General features: G+C 43.5%; 1 protein-coding gene across 1 annotated transcript in view; it reads left to right on the forward strand.

Annotated features, from left to right (window-relative positions):
* The first annotated feature begins 5,956 nt into the window (after positions 1-5,956).
* The window catches only part of LOC127416721 (eukaryotic translation initiation factor 4 gamma 2-like), a 162,770-nt gene continuing 146,335 nt past the window's right edge, over positions 5,957-22,391 (forward strand). The window contains exon 1 of the mRNA XM_051656220.1: positions 5,957-6,088. Within this exon, the coding sequence (XP_051512180.1) occupies positions 5,957-6,088 (132 nt within the window). The remainder of the gene's footprint in view (positions 6,089-22,391) is intronic.

Here is a 22,391-nt window from a genome sequence, read left to right on the forward strand (position 1 = left end):
ATCCAGGACCATCTGAAGAGCTTCCTCACCTGTGTAGTTTACCATCTTCCAAACGCGCAGGAAAGTGAATGAATCTGATGATGAACTTGATGTTTTTTAAGGCATTGTTGGGGGTGTTTACATTTGCATCGATCGCCTCTGCACATTACCGTATGAATAGTGCGCTCTGCTGGTGGGTGTGATCACATTAGCGATAATTAGCTGAGCCAGGAGAAACTGTACATCACTTTGTTTCATACAGATTACATTGCAGGAGAATATTTGTTTTAAATTTGAATTGTTTTATTTAAAAGTAGGCATTTTAAGCTTTCTGTAGACATATATTTCATGTTTGTGTGATAAGTATTCGCGGAGTTTCAGTTCATTTTTGTGACGTGTTTCAGAAAGATGCTCGCGGAGACAGAGACAGCTGAAAGAGCACCCTGTTTATTTTCTTTATTTTATAAAAGCACAAGGTTTTGTTGTTATTGTGAGTGTACACAAATAAAAGTAGACCCTTTATAGTCTCTAATGATGTCTTACACTTATCTGTATGCCCAAAAATGGAGTATTTTAAGTTGTTTCCATTGTTATAAGGAAAAAATCCAGCAGGACGCGCCAGCGTCGACCCCTGAGGGTTAAACCCAGGGACTAAAAATGGTTCAAGAAACGAAAAACAAAAACGAACAGAATTTTTTGTAGAACGTAACCAAAAATGGGAACATATTGATTTTAAATTTTTCTGGAGTGAAAACTTTATTTTTAAATGCTGATAACCGGTTATAACCAGTTAATTTTGTTCTGATAATTTTATCATGAAACCAAATCCAAAGGGTTTATGACTGTAACATTTTTGGAACTACACCATTTCATGTCGAAAATGAAACGTGCTTTGATCCTGAAGGAAACATTCACACATTTCTTTGCCTAATTGCCTGTTGTGGATGTCGAATTCTGTGAAAGAAGTCCTTTTTAACAACTATGTATAATTACTATGTATGGCTAATCCAGATACAAGAAAATATCTCGGTTACATACATAACCTCGGTTCCCTGAGACGAAGGGAACAAGATGTTGCATCCTGCTGACAAATATGGGGAGTGTCCTTCTACACGACCTAGTTGAAACCTCTCTACAATAAAGCCAATTCTAATATTGGCTATGATGTTTGAGGCCCGCCCTTTTAGGCGCGAAGCTGCCCGCTATAAAAGCAGGCGCACAATTCCTCAGAATTTTCTGAATGAGGGACAAAGAGCGCATCACTCACACCTCAAAGAACTCTGAGTCTTGTAGTGCAGCCAGCATTTGCAATGTCTCATTCACTTCATCTCAGGGAACCGAGGATACGTATGTAACCGAGACATTCTCTTATAACTCAGTACACTTGACATTGCTTCCTGCTGACGTATATGGGGAACAGAGTCCCATCACGCTGCACTACACAACATAACCTTCCAGAGATGAAACATGATGCCGCAGTCCCGCGGGATGGCGACCGACATGAGTATGCCGCATGTGATTGACCCTCATGTTGGGCCAGGAGGGGAACACTCAGAATGGATATATGAACTATAGTCATATAGTATGAATCTACCCCTTCACGAAGCCATTTGGGAAGGAAGTTTTATTCATAATGAAAGTGCATGTGACTTTATGGGAAATTACAACGGCCTGAATGCAGGCGGTTGTGTAAAATGATGGGGAGCCCGTACTTAAAAGGAGGGGCATAAATATATGTTTGGCCAATGAAATAGCAAGCGCTCTAAACAGAGAGGACTTGTGAAGAGAGAGACATTACATCTAGGTTGTTAAACCTTGCGAATGTGTTTTGAGAAGACCATCCTTCTGCAAAACATATGTCTTGTAAAGACACACCGTTCGTCCATGCCCATGAGGAGGCCATGCCTCTGGTTGAGTGTGCTTTAACACCAACTGGGCAAATCTTACCCTGCGACTCATAAGCCAGGGCAGTCGTATCAACATTCCTGTGAGAAAGTCTTTGCATGGAGACGGACATTCCTTTCATGCATCCTCCATAGCACACAAAGAGCTGATCAGACAGTCTGAACTGGCGTGTATGCTCAACGTATGCGTGTAGCGCCCGCACAGCACATAACAAATGCAAGGATTGTTCCTCATCTGAATTAAATGGAGGAGGGAAGAAGTCTTGAAGGTGAACCACCTGTGCTCTGAAGGGCATGGTTAGAACCTTAGGCACATAGACTTTTATGAGTTTGACAGTGGCTTTTGAAAGACCCGGACCAAACTCCAGACATGAATTGTTGATTGATAGTGCATGTAAACCAACTCGTGTTACTGAGGCCAGAGCCAGCAGTAATGCAGCTTTAATAGAGAGCATGCATAAATCAACAGAATCCTAAGGCTCGAAGGAGGGCCCTGCGAGCGCTTTTAGGACCAAAGTTAGGACGCAAGTCGGGACTGTAGCTGGCCGAGTTAGATTTAACCGTCTTGCTCCTCTAAAGAACTTTATGATGAAATCATGTTTGCCTATAGTGGTACCAGCTTCAGGTGCGTGATACGCAGATATAGTCGCCACATAAACTTTGAGCATTGATGGAGTGAGTCCTGCATCTAATCGCTCTTGAAGAAATATAAGAATTTCAGGTATGGGGCAGTTTACCGGGTCTTTGCCATGTGAAAGACACCAATCAGTGAACACATTCCACTTAGTGCATAGAGGCATCTCGTGGACAGTGGTCTGGCCTGTAAAATGGTGTTCATAACTGAATGAGTCAGTTCTGGCACATTTAGCGCGCTCCGTTCAGGGGCCACACATGCAGGTTCCACAGCTTGGGCTGGGGATGCCAGATTGTGCCTTGCTCAGTGGTGGAAAAAGTACAGATTTTTTTTTTACTTAAGTAAAAGTATTGCTACTGAAGAAAAAATTCACTTGGGTACAAGTAAAAGTACTAAGAAATATTATGACTCAAGTAAGAGTAAATAAGTATCTTGCCAAAAAACAACTCAAGTAATTATGTTACAGGTTACTTTATGAAAATGATATTATATATAGTATATACGCTTCCATTTTTAGAACACAAAGACATTTTTGTTCTTGAAAGAGACTTATGCTTCCCTTCACCAAGGATGCATTAAACTGATCAAAAATTTTGTCAAAACCATTAATTGCCAATTAATATTATGGTTTGAAATAATTGTTTTGTGATATTTGTTCAATTTTCTTTACCTGTGATGGCAAACATATACTGTGTCACCTATTCCTTACAAAAGCATTCTAAAGTGCTAATTTGGTTCTCAAGAAAAAAAAATATATATTATTAGAACAATTGAAAATGGTTGCACTACCATATGGAAATCACAATACAGTGGGTTTTCCCCCATTTGCTGAGGTATTGAGTTCTTACAAGTTGATTTACACTTGCAAGTCAAATTTTGGTTTTAAAAATCGGCAAAAAGAAACACATTTCTCCTGAAATTCTATTTTCTCCTAAAGTCTATTGTTTTAGAGAGATGAAGGCTATTCCATGCATTACTGTTCTGAAAAAAGAATCTCTAACCAGGATAGAGAGGGAAGTGGATGGCCAGATGCACAACAAAAAGACAAAAAGTCTCTACTTTGAGAAACAGACTCCTCACAGGTCCTAAACTAGCAGCTTCTAAATGCCAAAGACCTGCATTGTTGCAAGAGGATTCTTGGACAAACAGAAAATTTTAAGAATACAACATTTATTTAAATAGAAATAGCAATTTGTAACATTCTAAATGTCTCTAAATTGTCTCTAAACTACATAATGTGCATTGTGACTGAAACATTCCTATTTCAGGTTTATTCTCATTCACGTATATCCAAGTATTTTGGCTATTAAGTTAACATACTGTACAAAACTAATATAATGCAATATCACAGAGGAGGAAATTTATCCTCTACGATATTGCAACAATTATCCAGATATGGAATGAGATTATTAAGCAAACTGTTATCAACTCCTACATGCCAACTGAATAAAATAAGGCAAAAATAAAAATGTTACACAGTGTTTAGTGAGAGATATGATTGATTCAAACACTAAAAGTGGTTGTTCTGTATATGTATTATTGTATTACAGTTGTAATAATAATGTCTTAATTAACATTATGGTTATTTAACATATTGAGATATTATTATTAAGTAAATTGTAGCATTTGGTTACATTATGTTTTGTGATTGCTCATACCTTCTTTATATAACATCCATCCCTTGCACACTTTTGGCCTCTAGCTGGTGAGACTGGGCAGGAAAATACAGTACAGCACCGTGAGCGAGAGTGGTACCCGCTTGGACAGTTTATTTTGAACAAGAGGGGCGAACAGTTACAGAATTTAAAGCAGGAGTACAATACCGAACTGATGCGGATTGATAGAAGCGGGCCTGTCTGTGTGCACAATGGTGTGTGGAACCAGTCAGCGGGGGAAAACAATTATGTTAATTGAAATTTAAAGAAGATTGCAATGTATGTAATTGTAACTATATCAGATATTATTAATAAAACACGGGAACTCGTTGCGTGGGCATTTTTTTACCCCATATTTTGAATTTCGGGGATATTTTTGTAAATTTCTGTGGCATTTTTGCAATTTTCGACACTATTGGCATTGTATCTTTCTAAGGTATATAAAAAGTTTGTTTTAGACATATAGTTGCAAGTAAACAAGATATCCCCACATATATGTCAAACTACATTGTGTTAATGTTTGACACAGTTAAAACATTGTCTACCTTAAAAACAAGTGACGTTTGATTAGTGGTTAAACGTGTTCAGATGGTTCCCTCGTACCTGAATGAATGGCTCCTTTACAGAATAAAATGAAATATGCAGAAAATCACAGTATTACAGTATTTGTATAGTGACAGGGCAGAAAGTCTTGAAGAAGCTAGAGAAGAGAGGACACCAGCGGCAGTTTATGAGAGCAGCTTTGCCCTGCGGGCTTCCGTCATGCCACGCACAGCGCGTTTTAGTTTATAAATAGATTTAACACTTAGAACTTTCTTCTTCCCAAAAATTCAGAAATAGTATGTATTTTTTTGTACTTTGTAATTGTAGTGAAAAATAATTGTAGTGAAGTTGAATACTTATAATCAGCTCAAGTAAAAGTAAAATACTGTTATTTATTTATACTTAAAGTTGAAAAATGTGACAAATTTACAAATTTAAAAGTATTGTAACGAGAGTAGTTGTAATTCGTTACTTTCCGCCTCTGGCCTTGCGCCTGAGAGAGGAGATCCCTCCTTAGCGGTATTTCCCATGGTGAGCCGTCCAAAATCTCTATAATTTCCAGAAACCACAACCAATAGAATAATTTCCTTGTCCTCTCGGACTTTGCATATGACAGAGTGAAGGAGCCACACTGGGGGAAACGTGCGTTTCGCAGGCCATTTGTGGGCCATTGTGTCTACTCCCAGTGGGGCTTGGGACTTTGAGTACCAGAGGGGACAGTGGGCATTCTCCACCGAGGCAAATAGATCGATTTCCGCTTTGCAGAATATTTCCCAGTTAAGTCTCCATTCACCTGGTATCACCCCTTGGCATGACAATAGGTCCGCAACGTTAATTCAGACAGCCTGGGACATATGTTGCTTTCAGGGAAAGGAGATGACACTCGCTCCACAGGAGAAGGTGACGCATCAGTCTCCTCAATGGTGGTGAATGAATTCCGCTTTGGCGGTTTATATATGCCACAAGCTGTTCTAGCACCTTGGACAGCTCCTGCCCTTTACCAGTGAGGTTTCATGCTGGGGCAGATTTTCAGGTGAAAAGTGGTGACTACGGACGCTTCAAACACAGGTTTGCATGCTCCTCGCCCTCGCTGGGGGAAGGGACAGCAGCATCATCCACTGATCACTCGCCTGATGCAACGAGAGGCATGTCATCCCCAGCATCAGAACTGCCGAACGAGACGGGATCATGCGCTCCTGCAGAGGGCCGGAGCTTGTCACGCACATAATGTATCGGCATAGATGCGTTACATGGAGATTGAGGGGCTGCGGGGGCGTGTGCCGGTACAAGGTCCACCTCAAATTCATCCTGCTCGACCTTGCGGCCCCGCTGTGCCTCCTCGTGTGAGCTCTCGAGTGTCACAGAAGAGGCAGGTGGGAGGGCCCGGGAGGCTGAATCAACCCTCAGAACGAGGGCAAATTGCAAGCGAAGCGTCTTGAGACTTATGCCCTCTCAGTGAGGGCAGTCTGTCTCTATGAGAGCTGACTCTGCATGGGTGCAGCCCAGAGAGTGAATGCAGCTCTCATGCTGATCTGACGGCGGAATGTACCTCTCGCACAAGGAACACTTACGGAACGACATCTTTAAAAAGACGCGAACACGTAAGCATGTGTGTGTGTGTATATATATATATATATATATATAGTTGAAGTCAGAAGTTTACATACACCTTAGACAAATAAATTCAGTTTTTCACAATTCCTGACATTTAAATAGATCTGAAGGACATGTACTTCATGTACCAATTGCACTGCGTTACAGGTGGCTTTTTAGATTTGTGTTCGAGGGAACTGCATATCAATTTAAAGTCCTTCATTTCAGTCTGTCTCTGGCTCCCCACATGTTCACAAAATGTTTTAATGTGGCACTCACCCCAAATTAACGGTGTGTGTGTTTTGAATTACCTCAGTGATGGGTTATTACTAGCCAATCAGAGGCACTATAGAGTGAACACAGAGACTTGCTGCTTTGCTATATGGGAAATCTGGCCTAATGTCAACTGGCAAAAAGCACACTTTTCCCCAGCTGTGCGCACCTCATAACGAGCGCGTACAGACCATTCTACTGTGTGTGTTTCAGTTCAAACTGAAAAAACATTTCCACTGAAGTAATTTCCTTTTCATGTGCATCGTGGTAACTCGCCACTGTCTGGCTGCTCTAGCACCATGGACAGCACCAGCCTTCTACTAACAGGGTGTTATGCTGGGTCAAGTTTTCAGAAAGAAAGTGCTGACCACAAATGCATCCAACACAGGTTGAGGCGCGGTGTGTAATGGACGCCCAACTTTCAACACCTGGAAACAGGTGCGAAACGACCGTGACATGTCAACTGCCTAGAGCTGGCTGTCTTTCTAGCTTTGAGAGCTTTTCATTCTGATATTATGAATCACCACATTCTGATTCGCTCGGACAACACAACAGTAGTGGTGTATATATGTCGCCATGACACACTGGCCCACGTATGGCCGGGAAACGCAAGTATGCGCTTCCCCCGGTGCGCCTCCTTCATTCTGTCATCAGCAAAGTCCGAGTGGACATGGAAACAGTTCTGTTAGTTGCACCGAAATGGCCCAATCAGCCATGGTTTCCGGAAATTATAGAGATGTTATACAGCTCGCCATGAGAAATACCGCTGATGAAGAATCTCCTCTCTCAGGCACTAGGCACAAGGCACAAGCTGGCATCCCCAGCCCAAGCTGTGGAACCTGCATATGTGGCCCCTGAACGGAGCACGCTAAACGTGCCAGAACTGATGCATTCAGACATGAACACCATTTTACAGGTCAGAGCGCCGTCCACAAGACTCCTCTATGCACTAAAATGGAATGTGTCCACTGATTGGTGTCTTTCACATGGCAAAGACCCAGTAAACTGCCCAATACATGACATTCTCATATTTCTTCAAAAGCGATTAGACGCAGGACTCACTCCGTCAACGCTCGAAGTTTACGTGGCGACTATATCTGTGTATCACGCACCTGAAGCCGGCACCACTATAGGCAAACATGATTTAATCATAAAGTTCTTTAGAGGAGGAAGACGATTAAATCCACCTCGGCTGGCTACAGTCACGACTTGGGACCTAACTTTGGTCCTAAAAGTGCTCACAGGGCCCCCCTTCAAGCCTTTGGACTCTGTTGATTTGCGCATGCTCTCCATTAAGTCCGCACTACTGCTGGCTCTGACCTCAGTAAAACGGGTTGGTGACTTACATGCACTATCAATTGACAATTCATGTCTGGAATTTGGCCCCGGTCTTTCAAAAGCCACTGTTAAACCTAGAAAAGGCTATCTGCCTAAGGTTCTAACCACGCCCTTCAGAGCACAGGTGGTTCACCTTCAAGCTTTCTTCCCTCCTCCATTTAATTCGGATGAGGAACAATCCTTGCATTTGTTATGCCCTGTGTGGGCGCTACACGCATACGTTGACCCGCCAGTTCAGACTGTCTGATCAGATCTTTTGTGCTATGGAGGATGCACAAAAGGAATGTACGTCTCCAAGCAAAGACTTTCTCACCGGATCGTTGATGCAGTTGCCCCGACTTACGAGTCGCAGGGTAAGATCTGCACAATTGGTGTTAAAGCACACTCAACTAGAGGCATGGCCTCCTCATGGGCATGGACGAACGTTGTGACTTTACAAGACCAGTGTTGGGTGTAACGCGTTACAAACGGCTCTTTTATGTTCTTTATGTACTGTATACAATTAAACACAGACACAATGCAATGGCGTTACAGATGTGCAAGTGATAAAGGATACTCAATTTGTCCGAGCACAAGCAGGGAGGTTGAAACATAGGTGAATTATGGACTGGCCCAATGGGGCCAGTGCCCAGGGGCCCTTGTCTACCAGGGCTGCAAGGTCTCGCCATCAAGTTTGAAAACAAATGTTTATATATGCTTAAATATGTAGCCTGTTCTCGTGAAATTTACGTGAACATGACAAAATTTGTGCAATTCAAAATTTACGTGTTGTATATCACGTTTGACTACAGTTTTCCAGTGAAACGCCAAAAGCAAGTAACGTGGTGTCATATTCAGACACGGTTTTAAGGTGAATTTTAGATTTAAAAAATTTAAAACATACCTCCCTAACCTAACACTTTTGCCTGAACCTAACCAATAGTGTTTTCAAATATATCCCCTTAACATCCAGCATCTTTTTTTGCATGAGCTTGAAAACGACATACACAAAGTAAAACTCTTCCAGTTCTTGAACCATTTGGTCTACAAACACAAACTTAGGCTCGTTTGAAAGTAGACACTTAGCCATTTGTTATTCAAGAGTAAAAATGTATCATTTTAGTATAAACAAATTAGTTAGAGCTATTCAAATGTTTTGAATGGTGACTGCAAACATTATTTATAAAATGCTTTTTTATTTTTAAATCTGCAAGACTATGCGCAGTACCCCAAAAACACATCTGATACAAAGCCACATGTCTGATGAAGGTCTGACAAATTTTTAAGTCGATATAATCAAAATTATTTGTTCCATAATGATTTACGTAAGTGTACTTGGAGGCGCCAACAGACCACTTGTAGTAACAACGTAAACCAAATGTTGAAAGTGGTTCAAAACACACAATTTGTTTATATTTCAATGTACAAAATACCACACAAACCAAAATATACATGAAGATATCTTTTTTTTTATTATTATTTGGGAATATATTATAATGCATTCCATATATATTTATGCATCTTATAAACAATGTGAAAAGAACATTACAATTTGAAATGTTGCTATGGAAATAAACTTTTACTTACAATAAAGATGCTTCTGTTCATTTTGCCCATACAAATGTAAATTGACTTCTGCTCTGCCGTTCACCCAGGGCTTTAGCCACTGCCTCAAGGCTCACTCCCCCCGGCTTCGATCACCGTCAGTGAAGCCTGGAGCACACCTGCTCCCAGTGCAAACTGAACGAAAAGCAGTGGAAAAATCAATACCCCTGGATGTGCAGTTGTACAGGGGGTTTTGAAAAAATGCAGTCGGGAGGAGTGGTTCCTCCAGGCCCTCTGTGATGGTGACTGAAGCCGAGGAGGGTGGCGCCTCTCAGCTTGAGGCAGAGGCTAAAGGCCCTGGGTGAACGGCAAAGAAAAATCAGTGAAAAAATTATTAAGTCAATGCATTGGGAGCGCGTGTGCACCAGGGTCTCATCTCAGCTTGAATGACATGTCCGAGCCCCCTGGATGTACAGTTGAACAGGGGGTTTGATGAAAAAATGCAGTCGGGAGCGTGTGTTCTCCAAATTCTTAGTGATGGTGACTGAAGCTGAGGAGGGTGGATCAGATCACGGGTCCAAAAGCCAAGTTCTTTGTCAACAGTACAGCAGTAACATGCTATAACTGCACACCGTGTGTAAAAGCGCACACACAAACAAACACAGTCCACGGTTTTCCACTCCGAACCTTCGCAAATCGGCATCAGGGATATAAACAACCCTTATATCATTGTTTTCATCTTTTCATTAGCTACAAGATCCATCAGTCAAAATGATCTAGCTTTTCATTGGCTGGCTTTATCCAGAGACAAACATGGATGACGCAAATCTTTACATCACTCGTGTCGACTACCCTGATTGGCTATTTTGAGTGACTACCCAATCACAACTGCACAGAAAATTTTGAGGGAGGGCTAATTTTGTTCGTAAGACCCTCCCAAATATCGTCTTTGGGTGTTTTGCTACCGAAATACTACATCGAGTACAAGATTTTGCAGAGAATGGACATGAATGATAACGTGTTGAATATGTAAAACCTGAACAAAGACAGACTGATCAATATTTCTTCATATTTGTACATTTTTTAACTAAAATCTCTAATGGATTTTATTTTCTGGCTCCTCTGTGTTTGGCTGGAAGACAATAAAGGTCAGAACTTCTGGTTTCATTTTCCGTGTTTTGATTTTCACTCTTGAAACGTTTAATAAAATCTTATTGTTAAAACTTTGCGATCGTCAAAATAGCTTTAAAATATCAAATCTTGAGACCAAGATCTTTCAAATGATATATTGGATGTAAATATTAGTTTACAATTTCACAGTTTAAACATGCATTAAACATAAATTAAATGTGAATAAATGCGCAAGTGGGTCATTTTTGACCCACCTGTCGTTAAGAGAATATATGAGACATTTAAAAAAGACATCCCAGCCAAATCAACGCCTAAACTTAACCATTAGTGTTTTAAAATATATATCAGAAGTGGAAAAGACATCCTTACATTATCAATGCCAAAATCTAACCAAAAGTGTTTTAAAATGCAGAAGAGATATGGTAAAGCTAATTTTCTGAAGCAACCACCTCATTTTGTGCTCTTCCTATGACTCTTTAATGTCACAAGTCATCTTGAGCTCATGACTGGACTTGAACCGCAGTCTTCCGACTCAAAGACCAATGCCCTATCAGGTGGGTTACCTCGCAAGCTATCCACATTGGAATAAGTGTATATATGAAGGTGAGTCTGTAATAAAAGCATTAAAATGTATTGTTTTTCAAAAGATGTGTTTGAATAAAAGTGTGTCGATAACATAAAATTGCATGTTCTGCGTAATAGAGAGAAAAATAAGTATTTATAAAGTCATTATCAGCCATTTAGTGAAAAGTGAAAGTGAATAAAACACACATTTGTTGTAGCACCTCTAGCGTTAATTTCTCCTGGAAACTGCAGGGAATTATACCTGGAGACATGTATAACAAGTTTTGAAAAAATGTATATACAGTAGAGTCACATTTCCACTATGAGACCAGGTTGTAAATATGTGGGTCCCACAGCTTATTCAAGGCCACCTCAATAGGTTCCTGTGAGTATGAGGACCCCCAGCCCTCTTATAGAACCCTTTTGCCTTTCTGTTTCTAATTACATTTTTTTGAGCAACTCTTTAACCTTATAACGTAGTGTGTATCATATTTGATACATGACTTTATAAAGCCTCTACATCATCATTACGATGTGTATGAGATGTCTACTGTCTCCTGGTGAAAGTTTTCATGCTGTACTGGAAGTAGAAGACCTTGTTATATAATTTTCCAAAATAGCTACCATCATGTTTTGATGCACTCATATTTTTTTATGTGAAATCTTAAAGTAAAATTATGTGAAAAGTAAAATGAACAATAACGTTTATTTTGTTTCTGATATTTCAAAATTAGTATTTATTGATTTCAAGAAACATGTGCCTCAAATTTCATTATTTTATAGAAAAATAGGTTCGCACAGGTTTAAAAAAATATAATTTTCAGACTATTATTTAATATGATAGGCTTTATATGGTTAAGCTTTTTTCTTTGTATAAAGGGACTGTCGAACAAAAGAGTGTATTATACTGTTAATTGCTACAACTGCATGTTTACCCTACATTACAAAAAAAACAAACAAAAAAAAAAAACAGCTTAGGTGGTTGGGAAAAAGAAAATACTGATATTTTACTTTCTTGTGGTTCAAAAGTACTGATTAAACTAGATATGTAAAGTTTGAGACAAACTATAATGTTGGTCTGACAAAACATTTTCTGAAAGTTTAAAATAGTTTTAAATGCTTTAAGTTAGAAATTTTTACAGGTTTTATATTAAGAAAGAAAGAAAGAAAGCATCTTGCAGATTTAATGCAGATTAAAGGGCTTGTGTGTAAGTTTTGACTTCTGAAGTTTGAAATTACGAACATTCCAAAACAGACTCGTTGCTCATTTAAACGTTCTGTCAGTGTAATGCAGTGGCGGGCTGTGCGTTAAAAGTCTAGGCCTTCAGTGTGATTCATGCCATTAAGAAAACACAGTTTCACAATGAATAAGACACCCTATGCCTTTGGGCATTACATTATGTCACAGCTAACTAATAATACCAACTGACATTTTAAAAACATGTCCACGAAAGCCAGAACTTGAAATGACACTTAATGCTCAAGTAAGCCTAATTTTAACTGCAGCATGACTGATTTGTCTCCCGAACAGACATTCAAAAATCATAATTTTTCATATGAATCTACCAAGGAGGTCTATAATACCTGGAAACATCTATCTAATAATATTTGCGATTTAAATGTTGCTTGCAATAAATTTCGTTTTGCAGGGTACACAGTTATGCTGCGTTCCATGCAAGTTGGATGTGGGATATTCCTACTTGATATCTCCAACCATAAATGCATTCCATTCCCCGATATTCTGAACTGCAATGCTCCCATTAGCTTAGCAGGGGTTTGACTCTCATTAGAGATGTCTCCTAGCAACCCAGCTGATAAACAGTGCTGCAGCGCTAACATTTGTGCTTCAGGTGTACGATTATCAAAAGAGATTATAATGTATTATACACCTGTTTCTGCAAGTGTTTGTTAAACAAGCTTTAATATCATGTAATGTGGAAACGAACACATTTATCGATATTACTTAATAAAGTGAATGTTTATTGTTGTCAACATGTTTGTGTGACATCATGCCCCTGCATCTCAGCGAAATCGGTGTTGAAAATTTCTGCACGAGCCTACAAGTTGTAATTCTGATTTCAAGATGCATTCCACTGCACTTTTCCTACTAGGAAGTTGTAAAATCCGACTTTCCGAGTTGAATGGAACGCAGAACTACTTTTCAAAACTTGATCCGACACTGAATGCTCCAGCAGCCTAATTTACACTTAGAAAACTCCTGATGTTGCTATAACAATGCAAAAAGCACTTACCAATTTGCTTGAAGTGAAAATCAGTCCTCCTTTCATGATTAATAAATTAAGCAATCACACGGTCATGCAGAACATCTCAGGTTTGTAAATCCATAAGGATCTCTTTCTCAATGGCGATAGCAGCAGTAAAGACAGTCGACTCGTCAGCCAAGATCTCGCGCTCTTCATTTTCAAATTACATCACTTAAAGCGTGATTGTGTCACACAAGTCCAGCTAAAAGGCTTCGACCGGGACATATCCTAAAGATCACACCCACCAAGAACAAATAAATCAATCTGATTGGCTGATAAACCTGACAATCTGACTTTAGTTGCCCATTTATTTGCACTGTTGAGGGATTCTGTGGAAATTAGGATGGGGTGGAGGGGGTGGAGCCAAACTCACGTGCTGCTTCAGCTAACAATCTTGGTTTGGGCATATGATTTGTGAAACTGTTGTCATGCTTCGCTTGTAAGCATCAAGGAATAAATTCTGACTGGATAAACTTTTCGTTTTTCTCTATTTGTTTATAGATTAATTAAGAGTGGAAAGCGATTAAAAATACATAGGCAAAAAGGTGATTGAGAATGAAAGGATGAAAAATATTAATTTATTTGGCATGTTAGGCCAGCAGAGAAGGCTTTGCTGGCCCTGAGATATGGTGTAATGTAGTCTAGGGAATTTTTGGACACTTTGAAAAGGCTTAAATGGTGCTTTAGCAGGGCTTTTCAATGGATGAATAATAATGGTAGCCAAGCTGTAGGGTCATTCCAAACAGAATTTCCCAAAAAAATTACCAATTGACCACTATTTTTGAGCCCCACAACTTTCAGCCCCTCAAAGCTCTCACAATGGAGGGTAAAGTCTTTGAAGGATATAGGGTTTAAAGATGATCACTTCTGAATGGAACGCGCCAAAACTGCCTGAACTCTTTGCTGAATTTCACCAAACCCTTGCATTGATAGGAGCCTTCAGTATTTGTTAAATTCATCAATATGTGTTTGATGAAGTTAAAATATTTCATAATTTACTATGGCCCCTTTAAATATGTGCATTTTGTATGCATAATTTGTAGTATTTACACTGAGTTTACATTATGCATAACAAACGTTAAAATGGTACAATCTCTTTAAGAACAGTGGCTGTTCAGCGACCGTGTTTCAGTTGAGCGGTTTCTTTACCACATCCGTGCTGTGTATTTGAACTAATCTGACTATAAATAACAGAACAGGTATTAAAAGAGACTTAAATCAATGAAAATAGATTGCGTAGATCTCAACTTTAAAAGATAATTGGTCCGGGGGGCCCTAATAGAAAACTGGCCCCGGGGCCCTTCCTAGTCATAATCCATCCCTGGGTAGAAATAATCCACTCACTGTAAAGTTGTGTAAACACACATAAACAGACATGCTGTACATGCACACATACACATGCATGATGCAACACACAAGCAAACCTGTATATTCACACCAAAAAGAAACAACAAGCATTCAAATACACAATGGATTTACTATCAAAGCTGTTTGCAGATGTGTTTTCAGAAATGTTTTCAGTTCATTAGTATTCTTTTTCTGTCTTTCACACCAACACAAACACAGGTAAACAAGCATACTGTACATGCAACACACTGCTAAGAATTTGTAGATAGCAGACACACACACACACACACACACATGAAGATACTACTACAGCATATTTGAGATAAGAATGTTAAGTTGCATATTTAGAAATGCATTGAATGCATTTCTAAATATGCTGTAATTTTGCTGTAATTTTGTTATTGTTTTCAGTCAATATTAAAGTACTAAAAGAGCTATTAGTGTCACATTTGTCTTTCTCGCAGGTTTGATTGGTTTTAGAAAGTAACTTCAAAGTAATTAGCAATCTTATTACTTTCCCAACGAAGTAATCAGTAATACGATTGCATTTTAAAAAGTAATTAGTATTGGATTACTTTTTTGAAAGTAACTTACCCAACACTACAAGACATATGTTTTGCACCAGGATGGTCCTCTCAAAACACATTTGCAAGGTTTTACAACTAGACGTAACATCTTTTTTTCACAAGTCCTCTCTGTTTAGAGCGCTTGCTTAAACCTTAAGTACAGGCTCCCCATCATTTTACACAACTGCCTGCATCAGGCTGTTGTAATTTACCAGAAAGTCACAAGCACTTTCATTATAAATAAACTCCCTTCCTGACTGGGTTGGTGAAGGGGTTAATTCATACTGTATGACTATATAGTTCATATATTGCTCCCCTCCTGGCCCAACATGAGGGTCACTCACTTGCGGCATACTTATATAGGTCGCCGGCCCGGGGGACTGCGGCATCATGTTTCCTCTCTGGAAGGTACAGTTGTGCTCAAAAGTTTGCATACCCTGGCAGAATTTGTGAACTTTTGGCATTGATTTTGAAAACATGACTGATCATGCAAAAAAATGCACGTCTTTTATTTAAGGATAATGATCATATAAAGCCATTTATTATCACATAGTTGTTTGGCTCCATTTTAAATCATAATGATAACAGAAATCACCCAAATGGCCCTGATCAAAAGTTTACATACCCTTGAATGTTTGACCTTGTTACAGACACACAAAGTAACACACACAGGTTTAAACGGCAATTAAATGTTAATTTCCCACACCTGTGGCTTTTTAAATTGCAATTAGTGTCTGTGTGTAAATAGTCAATGAGTTTGTTAGCTCTCACATGGATGCACTGAGCAGACCAGATACTGAGCCATGGGGAGCAGAAAATAACTGTCAAAAGACCTGCGTTACAAGGTAATGGCACTTTATAAAGATGGAAAAGGATATAAAAAGATATCCAAAGCCTTGAAAATGCCAGTCAGTACTGTTCAATCACTTATTAAGAAGTGGAAAATTCGGAGATTTCTTGATACCAAGCCAAGGTCAGGTAGACCAAGAAAGATTTCAGCCACAACTGCCAGAAGAATTGTTTGGGATACAAAGAAAAACCCACAGGTAACCTCAGGAGAAAAACAGACTGCTCTGGAAAAAGACGGTGTGGTTGTTTCAAGGAGCACAATACGGCGATACTTGAACAAAAATGAGCTGCATGGTCGAGTTGCCAGAAAGAAGCCTTTACTGCACCAATGCCACAAAAAAGCCCGGTTACAATATGCCTGACAACACCTTGACACGCCTCACGGCTTCTGGCACACTGTAATTTGGAGTGACGAGACCAAAATAGAGCTTTATGGTCACAACCATAAGCGCTATGTTTGGAGAGGGGTCAACAAGGCCTATAGTGAAAAGAATACCATCCCCACTGTGAAGCATGGTGGTGGCTCACTGATGTTTTGGGGGTGTGTGAGCTCTAAAAGGAACAGGGAATCTTGTGAAAATTGATGGCAAGATGAATGCAGCATGTTATCAGAAAATACTGGCAGACAGTTTGCATTCTTCTGCACGAAAGCTGCGCATGGGACGCTCTTGGACTTTCCAGCATGACAATGAACCTAAGCACAAGGCCAAGTTGACCCTCCAGTGGTTACAGCAGAAAAAGGTGAAGGTTCTGGAGTGGCCATCACAGTCTCCTGACCTTAATATCATCAAGCAACTCTGGGGAGATCTCAAACATGTGGTTTATGCAAGATGACCAAAGACTTTGCATGACCTGGAGGCATTTTGCCAAGACGAATGGGTAGCTATACCACCTGCAAGAATTTGGGGCCTCATAGACAACTATTACAAAAGACTGCACGCTGTCATTGATGCTAAAGTGGGCAATACACAGTATTAAAAACTAAGGGTATGCAGACTTTTGAACAGGGGTCATTTAATTTTTTTCTTTGTTGCCATGTTTTGTTTTATGATTGTGCCATTCTGTTATAACCTACAGCTGAATATGAATCCCATAAGAAATAAAAGAAATGTGTTTTGCCTGCTTACTCATGTTCCCTATCTGTCACTCACTCGAAGTTGTGTTGATGTAGTGATACTAGGGGTCACTCTTGGGAGCCTGAGACACCTTTGGTCTTTGATAAAAGACCAGTGAAAATTGGCAAGTGGTATTTGCATACCACTCCCCTGGACATATGGGTATAAAAGGAGCTGGTATGCAACCACTCATTCAGATTTTCTCTTCGGAGCCGAACGGTCGATGTTTACTGAGCTGACTGTTCATTCACCTCTGCTGGATCTGAAGGCGCATTTCAGCGGCTTCTCCCTCCTCTGCACTGGTGCACTGCAGAGAACACCCCTGGGTGCTTTGGCAGAAAAAGGAGAGTATATTTTTCTAAAAGAGTTTATTTCTCTAAAAGAGCGGCACACATGGAACATCTTTTTAAAGACGTATCTTTTTAAAGATGCCTTTCCGTTTATGTGTTATTCCTGGTTGCAGTCGTTACCTCTCAACTTCTCATGGTCACGATCACTGTCTGTCGTGTCTGGGCGCGACCCACGCAGAGACAGCGTTCGTGGATGGATCATGTACTCACTGCGAGAACATGACCATGGCAACGTTGCGGTCACGGCTTGCTTTCCCCACCTTAGTCCTTCTACCTACAGGTATGAGGCCAGCGCGGCTAGCACTGGGGGTGATTTGGGGACCCCAATGTGACCACCTCTGCCGGGTATCCCCCCACAGACCTCCCATTCCCCAGCACGCTCGTCTGACCCAATCGGGCTTCCGGATGAGTCCGCCGGCTCGTCTCACGGTGAGTTCGACCTCTTGTTCAGAGCCCGCAAAGCTGATGAGCTCTCGAGCGCAGCATCGGAGAGCGGGCTCGTCCAGTCGGATGCAGAAGCCTTAGCTGGGCTCCCCCCCTCGGGTACGGTTGCCCAGTCACAGGCTGATGTGGAAATGATGGACATGCTTTCCCAGGCAGCCGTGAGCGTCGGGCTAGAGTGGAACCCTCCGCTCTCCCCTGAACCCTCTCGGCTCGATAATTGGTTCCTAGTCCCTTTCTTCCCAGAAGTGCATGAGGAGCTGACAAGATCGTGGGAGGCACCTTTTACTGCCCGGTCCCAATCTTTCAACTCCCCCGCCCTCACTACCCTCGATGGCGGGGCAGCCAGGGGCTATTCGGCGATTTTCCCCAGTGGATAAGGCGCTCGCGGTGCACCTATGCCCGCAGAGCACTGCCACCTGGCGCGGACACCCAAAGCTCCCGTCCAAGGCCTGTAGGTTTACGTCGTCCCTGATGGCCAAAGCCTACAGTGCCGCTGGACAAGCCGTCTCCGCCCTGCACGCCATTGCTCTCCTGCAAGTCCACAAAGCCAAGGCACTAAAGGAATTGCACGAGGGTAGTTCTGCCCCAGATTTGATGCAGGAGCTGCGCTCGGCGACCGACCTCGCTCTAAGGGCAACAAAGGTCACGGCACGGTCTCTCGGGTGGGTATTGTCCACCTTAGTTGTCCAGGAGTGCCACCTTTGGCTCAATCTGGTCGAGATGGGTGAGGCCGACAAGACACGGTTCCTTGCTGCCCCCATTTCCCAGGTTGGCCTATTCGGCGACACCGTGGAGGACTTTGCCCAGCAGTTCTTGACGGTGAAGCAGCAGATGGAGGCTATCCGGCACATCCTATCCCAGTGCGGCTCAAGATCCCGCATCCCACCTGCTCGTCACCAAGGGCGTCACCCTGCGGTGACTTCACCGGCTCCGCCGCAGCCCGCCTCTTTGGCCAAGCCCCGGCGTGGAGTCCACCGCAGGAAGCAGATGCCACCCGTCTCACGGCCAGCCGCCAAGAACCCACGGAAGGCTTCAAAGCACCCCTGAGATGGGTGACCCAGGGATGCCGAAACCCACCTTGGAGCTGGTAAGCAGACCACTCCATCCCCCGGTGGAGGGCCGGGAGGAGAATATTTTGTTGCTTTTTCATTTAATTTCACCGCATGCCCAAGCTGCGGTACCCAACAGTTCTGAAAAACAGCGGTTTCCTCGTTCCCTGGGTCACGTACCCAGTGTGCATGGCCGTCATTACAACCACCGTCCACCTTTTAATCCTTGCAGGTTTGGCGCTCCAGCGGCGGTATCCCCGCCCCTGTGCGCCAAGCTGTGGCACAAATCCGCCCCTGATATGACAGTCTCCATGGGTCACGAGGACAGGCCTCTTCCTCCCCCGTCCCAGGCTGTTCCAGGGGCGGTCACAAGGAGCCAGGTAAGTGCTTCGATATCCCTGAACTCAGCACAGCCACAACATGGTGTGACACCTCGGGCTCCACCCCGCCATGAGGCCCCACCTGCTGGTACATCTGAAGAGATTGTCCGCTTGGTCCCCCTCGCCCGGAGCTTGGATGTGTGGCTTGCGCTTTCCAATCCGTCGCGATGGCTGATCCGGACCGTCCGACTTGGCTACGCGATTCAGTTCACCAGGCGTCCGCCCAGGTTCAGCAGCATCCACTTCACCTCGGTGAAGGGCGAAAACGCTGCTACCTTGCACGCGGAGATCGCTACCCTCCTACGGAAGGATGCGATAGAGCCTGTCCCTCCGGCCAAGATGAAGAAGGGGTTTTACAGCCCATACTTCATTGTACCAAAAAAATGGCAGTGGGTTGCGGCCAATCTTGGACCTGCGAGTACTGAACCGGGCTTTACACAGACTCCCGTTCAAGATACTGTCGCAAAAACGCATTCTGGCAAGCGTCCGGCATTAATATTGGTTCGCGGCGGTAGACCTGAAGGACGCATACTTCCATGTCTCGATTCTACCTCGACACAGACCTTTCCTGCGGTTTGCATTCGAGGGTCGGGCGTATCAGTATAAGGTCCTCCCTTTCGGTCTATCCTTGTCCCCTCGTGTCTTCACGAAGGTCGCAGAGGCAGCTCTTGCCCCGTTAAGGGAAGTGCGCATTCGCATTCTCAACTATCTCGATGATTGGCTAATCCTAGCTCACTCTCGGGATATGTTGTGTGCACACAGGGACCTGGTGCTCTCGCACCTCAGCCGACTAGGGCTTCAGGTCAACTGGGAAAAGAGCAAGCTCCTCCCGGTTCAGAGCATCTCTTTTCTCGGGTTGGACTCAGTCTCATTGACGGCGCGCCTCACGAACGAGCGTGCATAGTCAGTGCTGACCTGTTTGAAGGTGTTCAAACAGAAAACAGCGGTTCCACTGAAAATCTTTCAGAGGCTCCTGGGGCATATGGCATCCTCAGCGGTGGCCACTCCGCTCGGGTTGATGCATGTGAGACCGCCTCAGCACTGGCTTCAGACTCGAGTCCCAAGATGGGCATGGCGCCACGGCCATCATGCCGATCTGTCTCCGCCTCTTCAGCCCTTGGACCGACCTCACGTTTCTACGGGCAGGCGTTCCCCTAAAGCAGGTCTCCAGGTGCGTTGTGGTTATTACAGATGCCTCCAAAACGGGCTGGGGCACTGTTTGCAATGGGCATGCAGCCGCCGGCTTATGAACGGGCCCGCGGCTGCGTTGGCACATCAACTGCCTCGAGTTTCTGGCAATTCTGCTTGCCCTGCGGAGGTTCCGGCCGTTGATCCAGGGCAAGCACGTGTTAGTTCTGACAGACAACACGGTAACGGTAGCATACGTCAACTCTCAAGGCAGTCTGCGCTCCTGTTGTATGTCACAACTCGCCCGCCGTCTCCTCCTCTATAGTCAGCAGCACCACAAGTCGCTGCGAGCCACTCACATCCTGGGCGACCTCAACACTGCAGCGGACGTGCTGTCACAGCAGGTTGCCCTCAGGGGAGAGTGGAGACTCCACCCTCAGGTGGTCCAGCTGATCTGGAGTCGATTTGAACAGGCACAGTTAGACCTGTTCACCTCCCAAGAATCCTCCCACTGCCCACTCTGGTACGCCCTGAACGAGGCACCTCTCGGTATAGACACGCTGGCACAGAGCTGGCCCCCTGGACTTCGCAAATATGCGTTTCCTCCAGTGAGCCTACTTGCACAGACCCTGTGCAAGGTCAGGGAGGACAAGGAGCAGGTCGTCCTGGTAGCACCCTACTGGCCCACCCAGCCGTGGTTCTCGGACCTCACACACCTCGCGACAGGAAGGACCTTCTTTCTGTAAAAAAGAAGCACTGTCTCCAAGCAGAGGATCGCCCACTGGCTCATTGATGCCATAAATATGGCATATCACGTCCAGGACGTGCTGCCTCCGGTAGGGCTACGGGCCCATTCTACCAGGGGTGTAGCGGCCTCCTGGGCCTTGACCAGGGGCGCCTCTCTAACAGACATTTGCAGAGCAGCGGGCTGGGCACCACCCAACATGTTTGTGAGGTTCTACAATCTCCGGGTGGAACCGGTTTCGTCACGTGTAGTGGCACACACAAGCAGGTAAGTCCGGGACAGCCGGCCGGGTGTATCACTTGCGCATAGCGCCTTTCACCTCCCCTGAGCTGAAGACATGCGCCGTTAACTCCCAGTAGTGTTCACAAACTGTGTTCTCTGGTTGATTTCCTCTGAGCCCTGTGGCAGAAGAGTTTGCGGAGAAACTCGCTGCTGCTCAGTACACATGCTAACTAAGCCCTTTACTGGGGTAGGTGCTCCGCATATGGTGGTTCCCCGTAGATAACCCCATGCAACGTATATCTTCTGCTAACTAGTTTCCCTGTTGGCAAACTGCATCTTCCTTAGGCAGTGGCCCCTCTGCCCCAGTCACCATGCTTGTAGTAACTCCTTTCCCATAGGGTAGGACCTACCATGGGACTTCCCCACGTGGCATACTTCCGACATAGCTCGGCAAGACCATGTGACGTATTTCCACTTAAATACCCCCCCCCCTCTCTGGGCAGGGTGTGGTCTCCATGGTGTCTTCCCCTTGGGATGGACACCCCCCAGACTAGACTTGTTCCCAAAGGGCTGTTCGACACTCATAACAGTGTTGGGGGAGGTTACATGTCGGCCTGGTGCGCTGGCTACGAGGCACACAGTGGTCTGCCCATCACACACCGCCAGTTCACGTAACACAGTTCAGCCAGTTGCGGCGTTTTGTATAGGGACCCCTAGTGTCACTACATCGACACAATGTCAAGTGATTGACAGATAGGGAACATCCTGGTTACTTGCGTAACCTCCGTTCCCTG

Source organism: Myxocyprinus asiaticus, chromosome 26 (assembly GCF_019703515.2).
Source record: "Myxocyprinus asiaticus isolate MX2 ecotype Aquarium Trade chromosome 26, UBuf_Myxa_2, whole genome shotgun sequence".
NCBI classification, from domain to species: Eukaryota; Metazoa; Chordata; class Actinopteri; order Cypriniformes; family Catostomidae; genus Myxocyprinus; species Myxocyprinus asiaticus.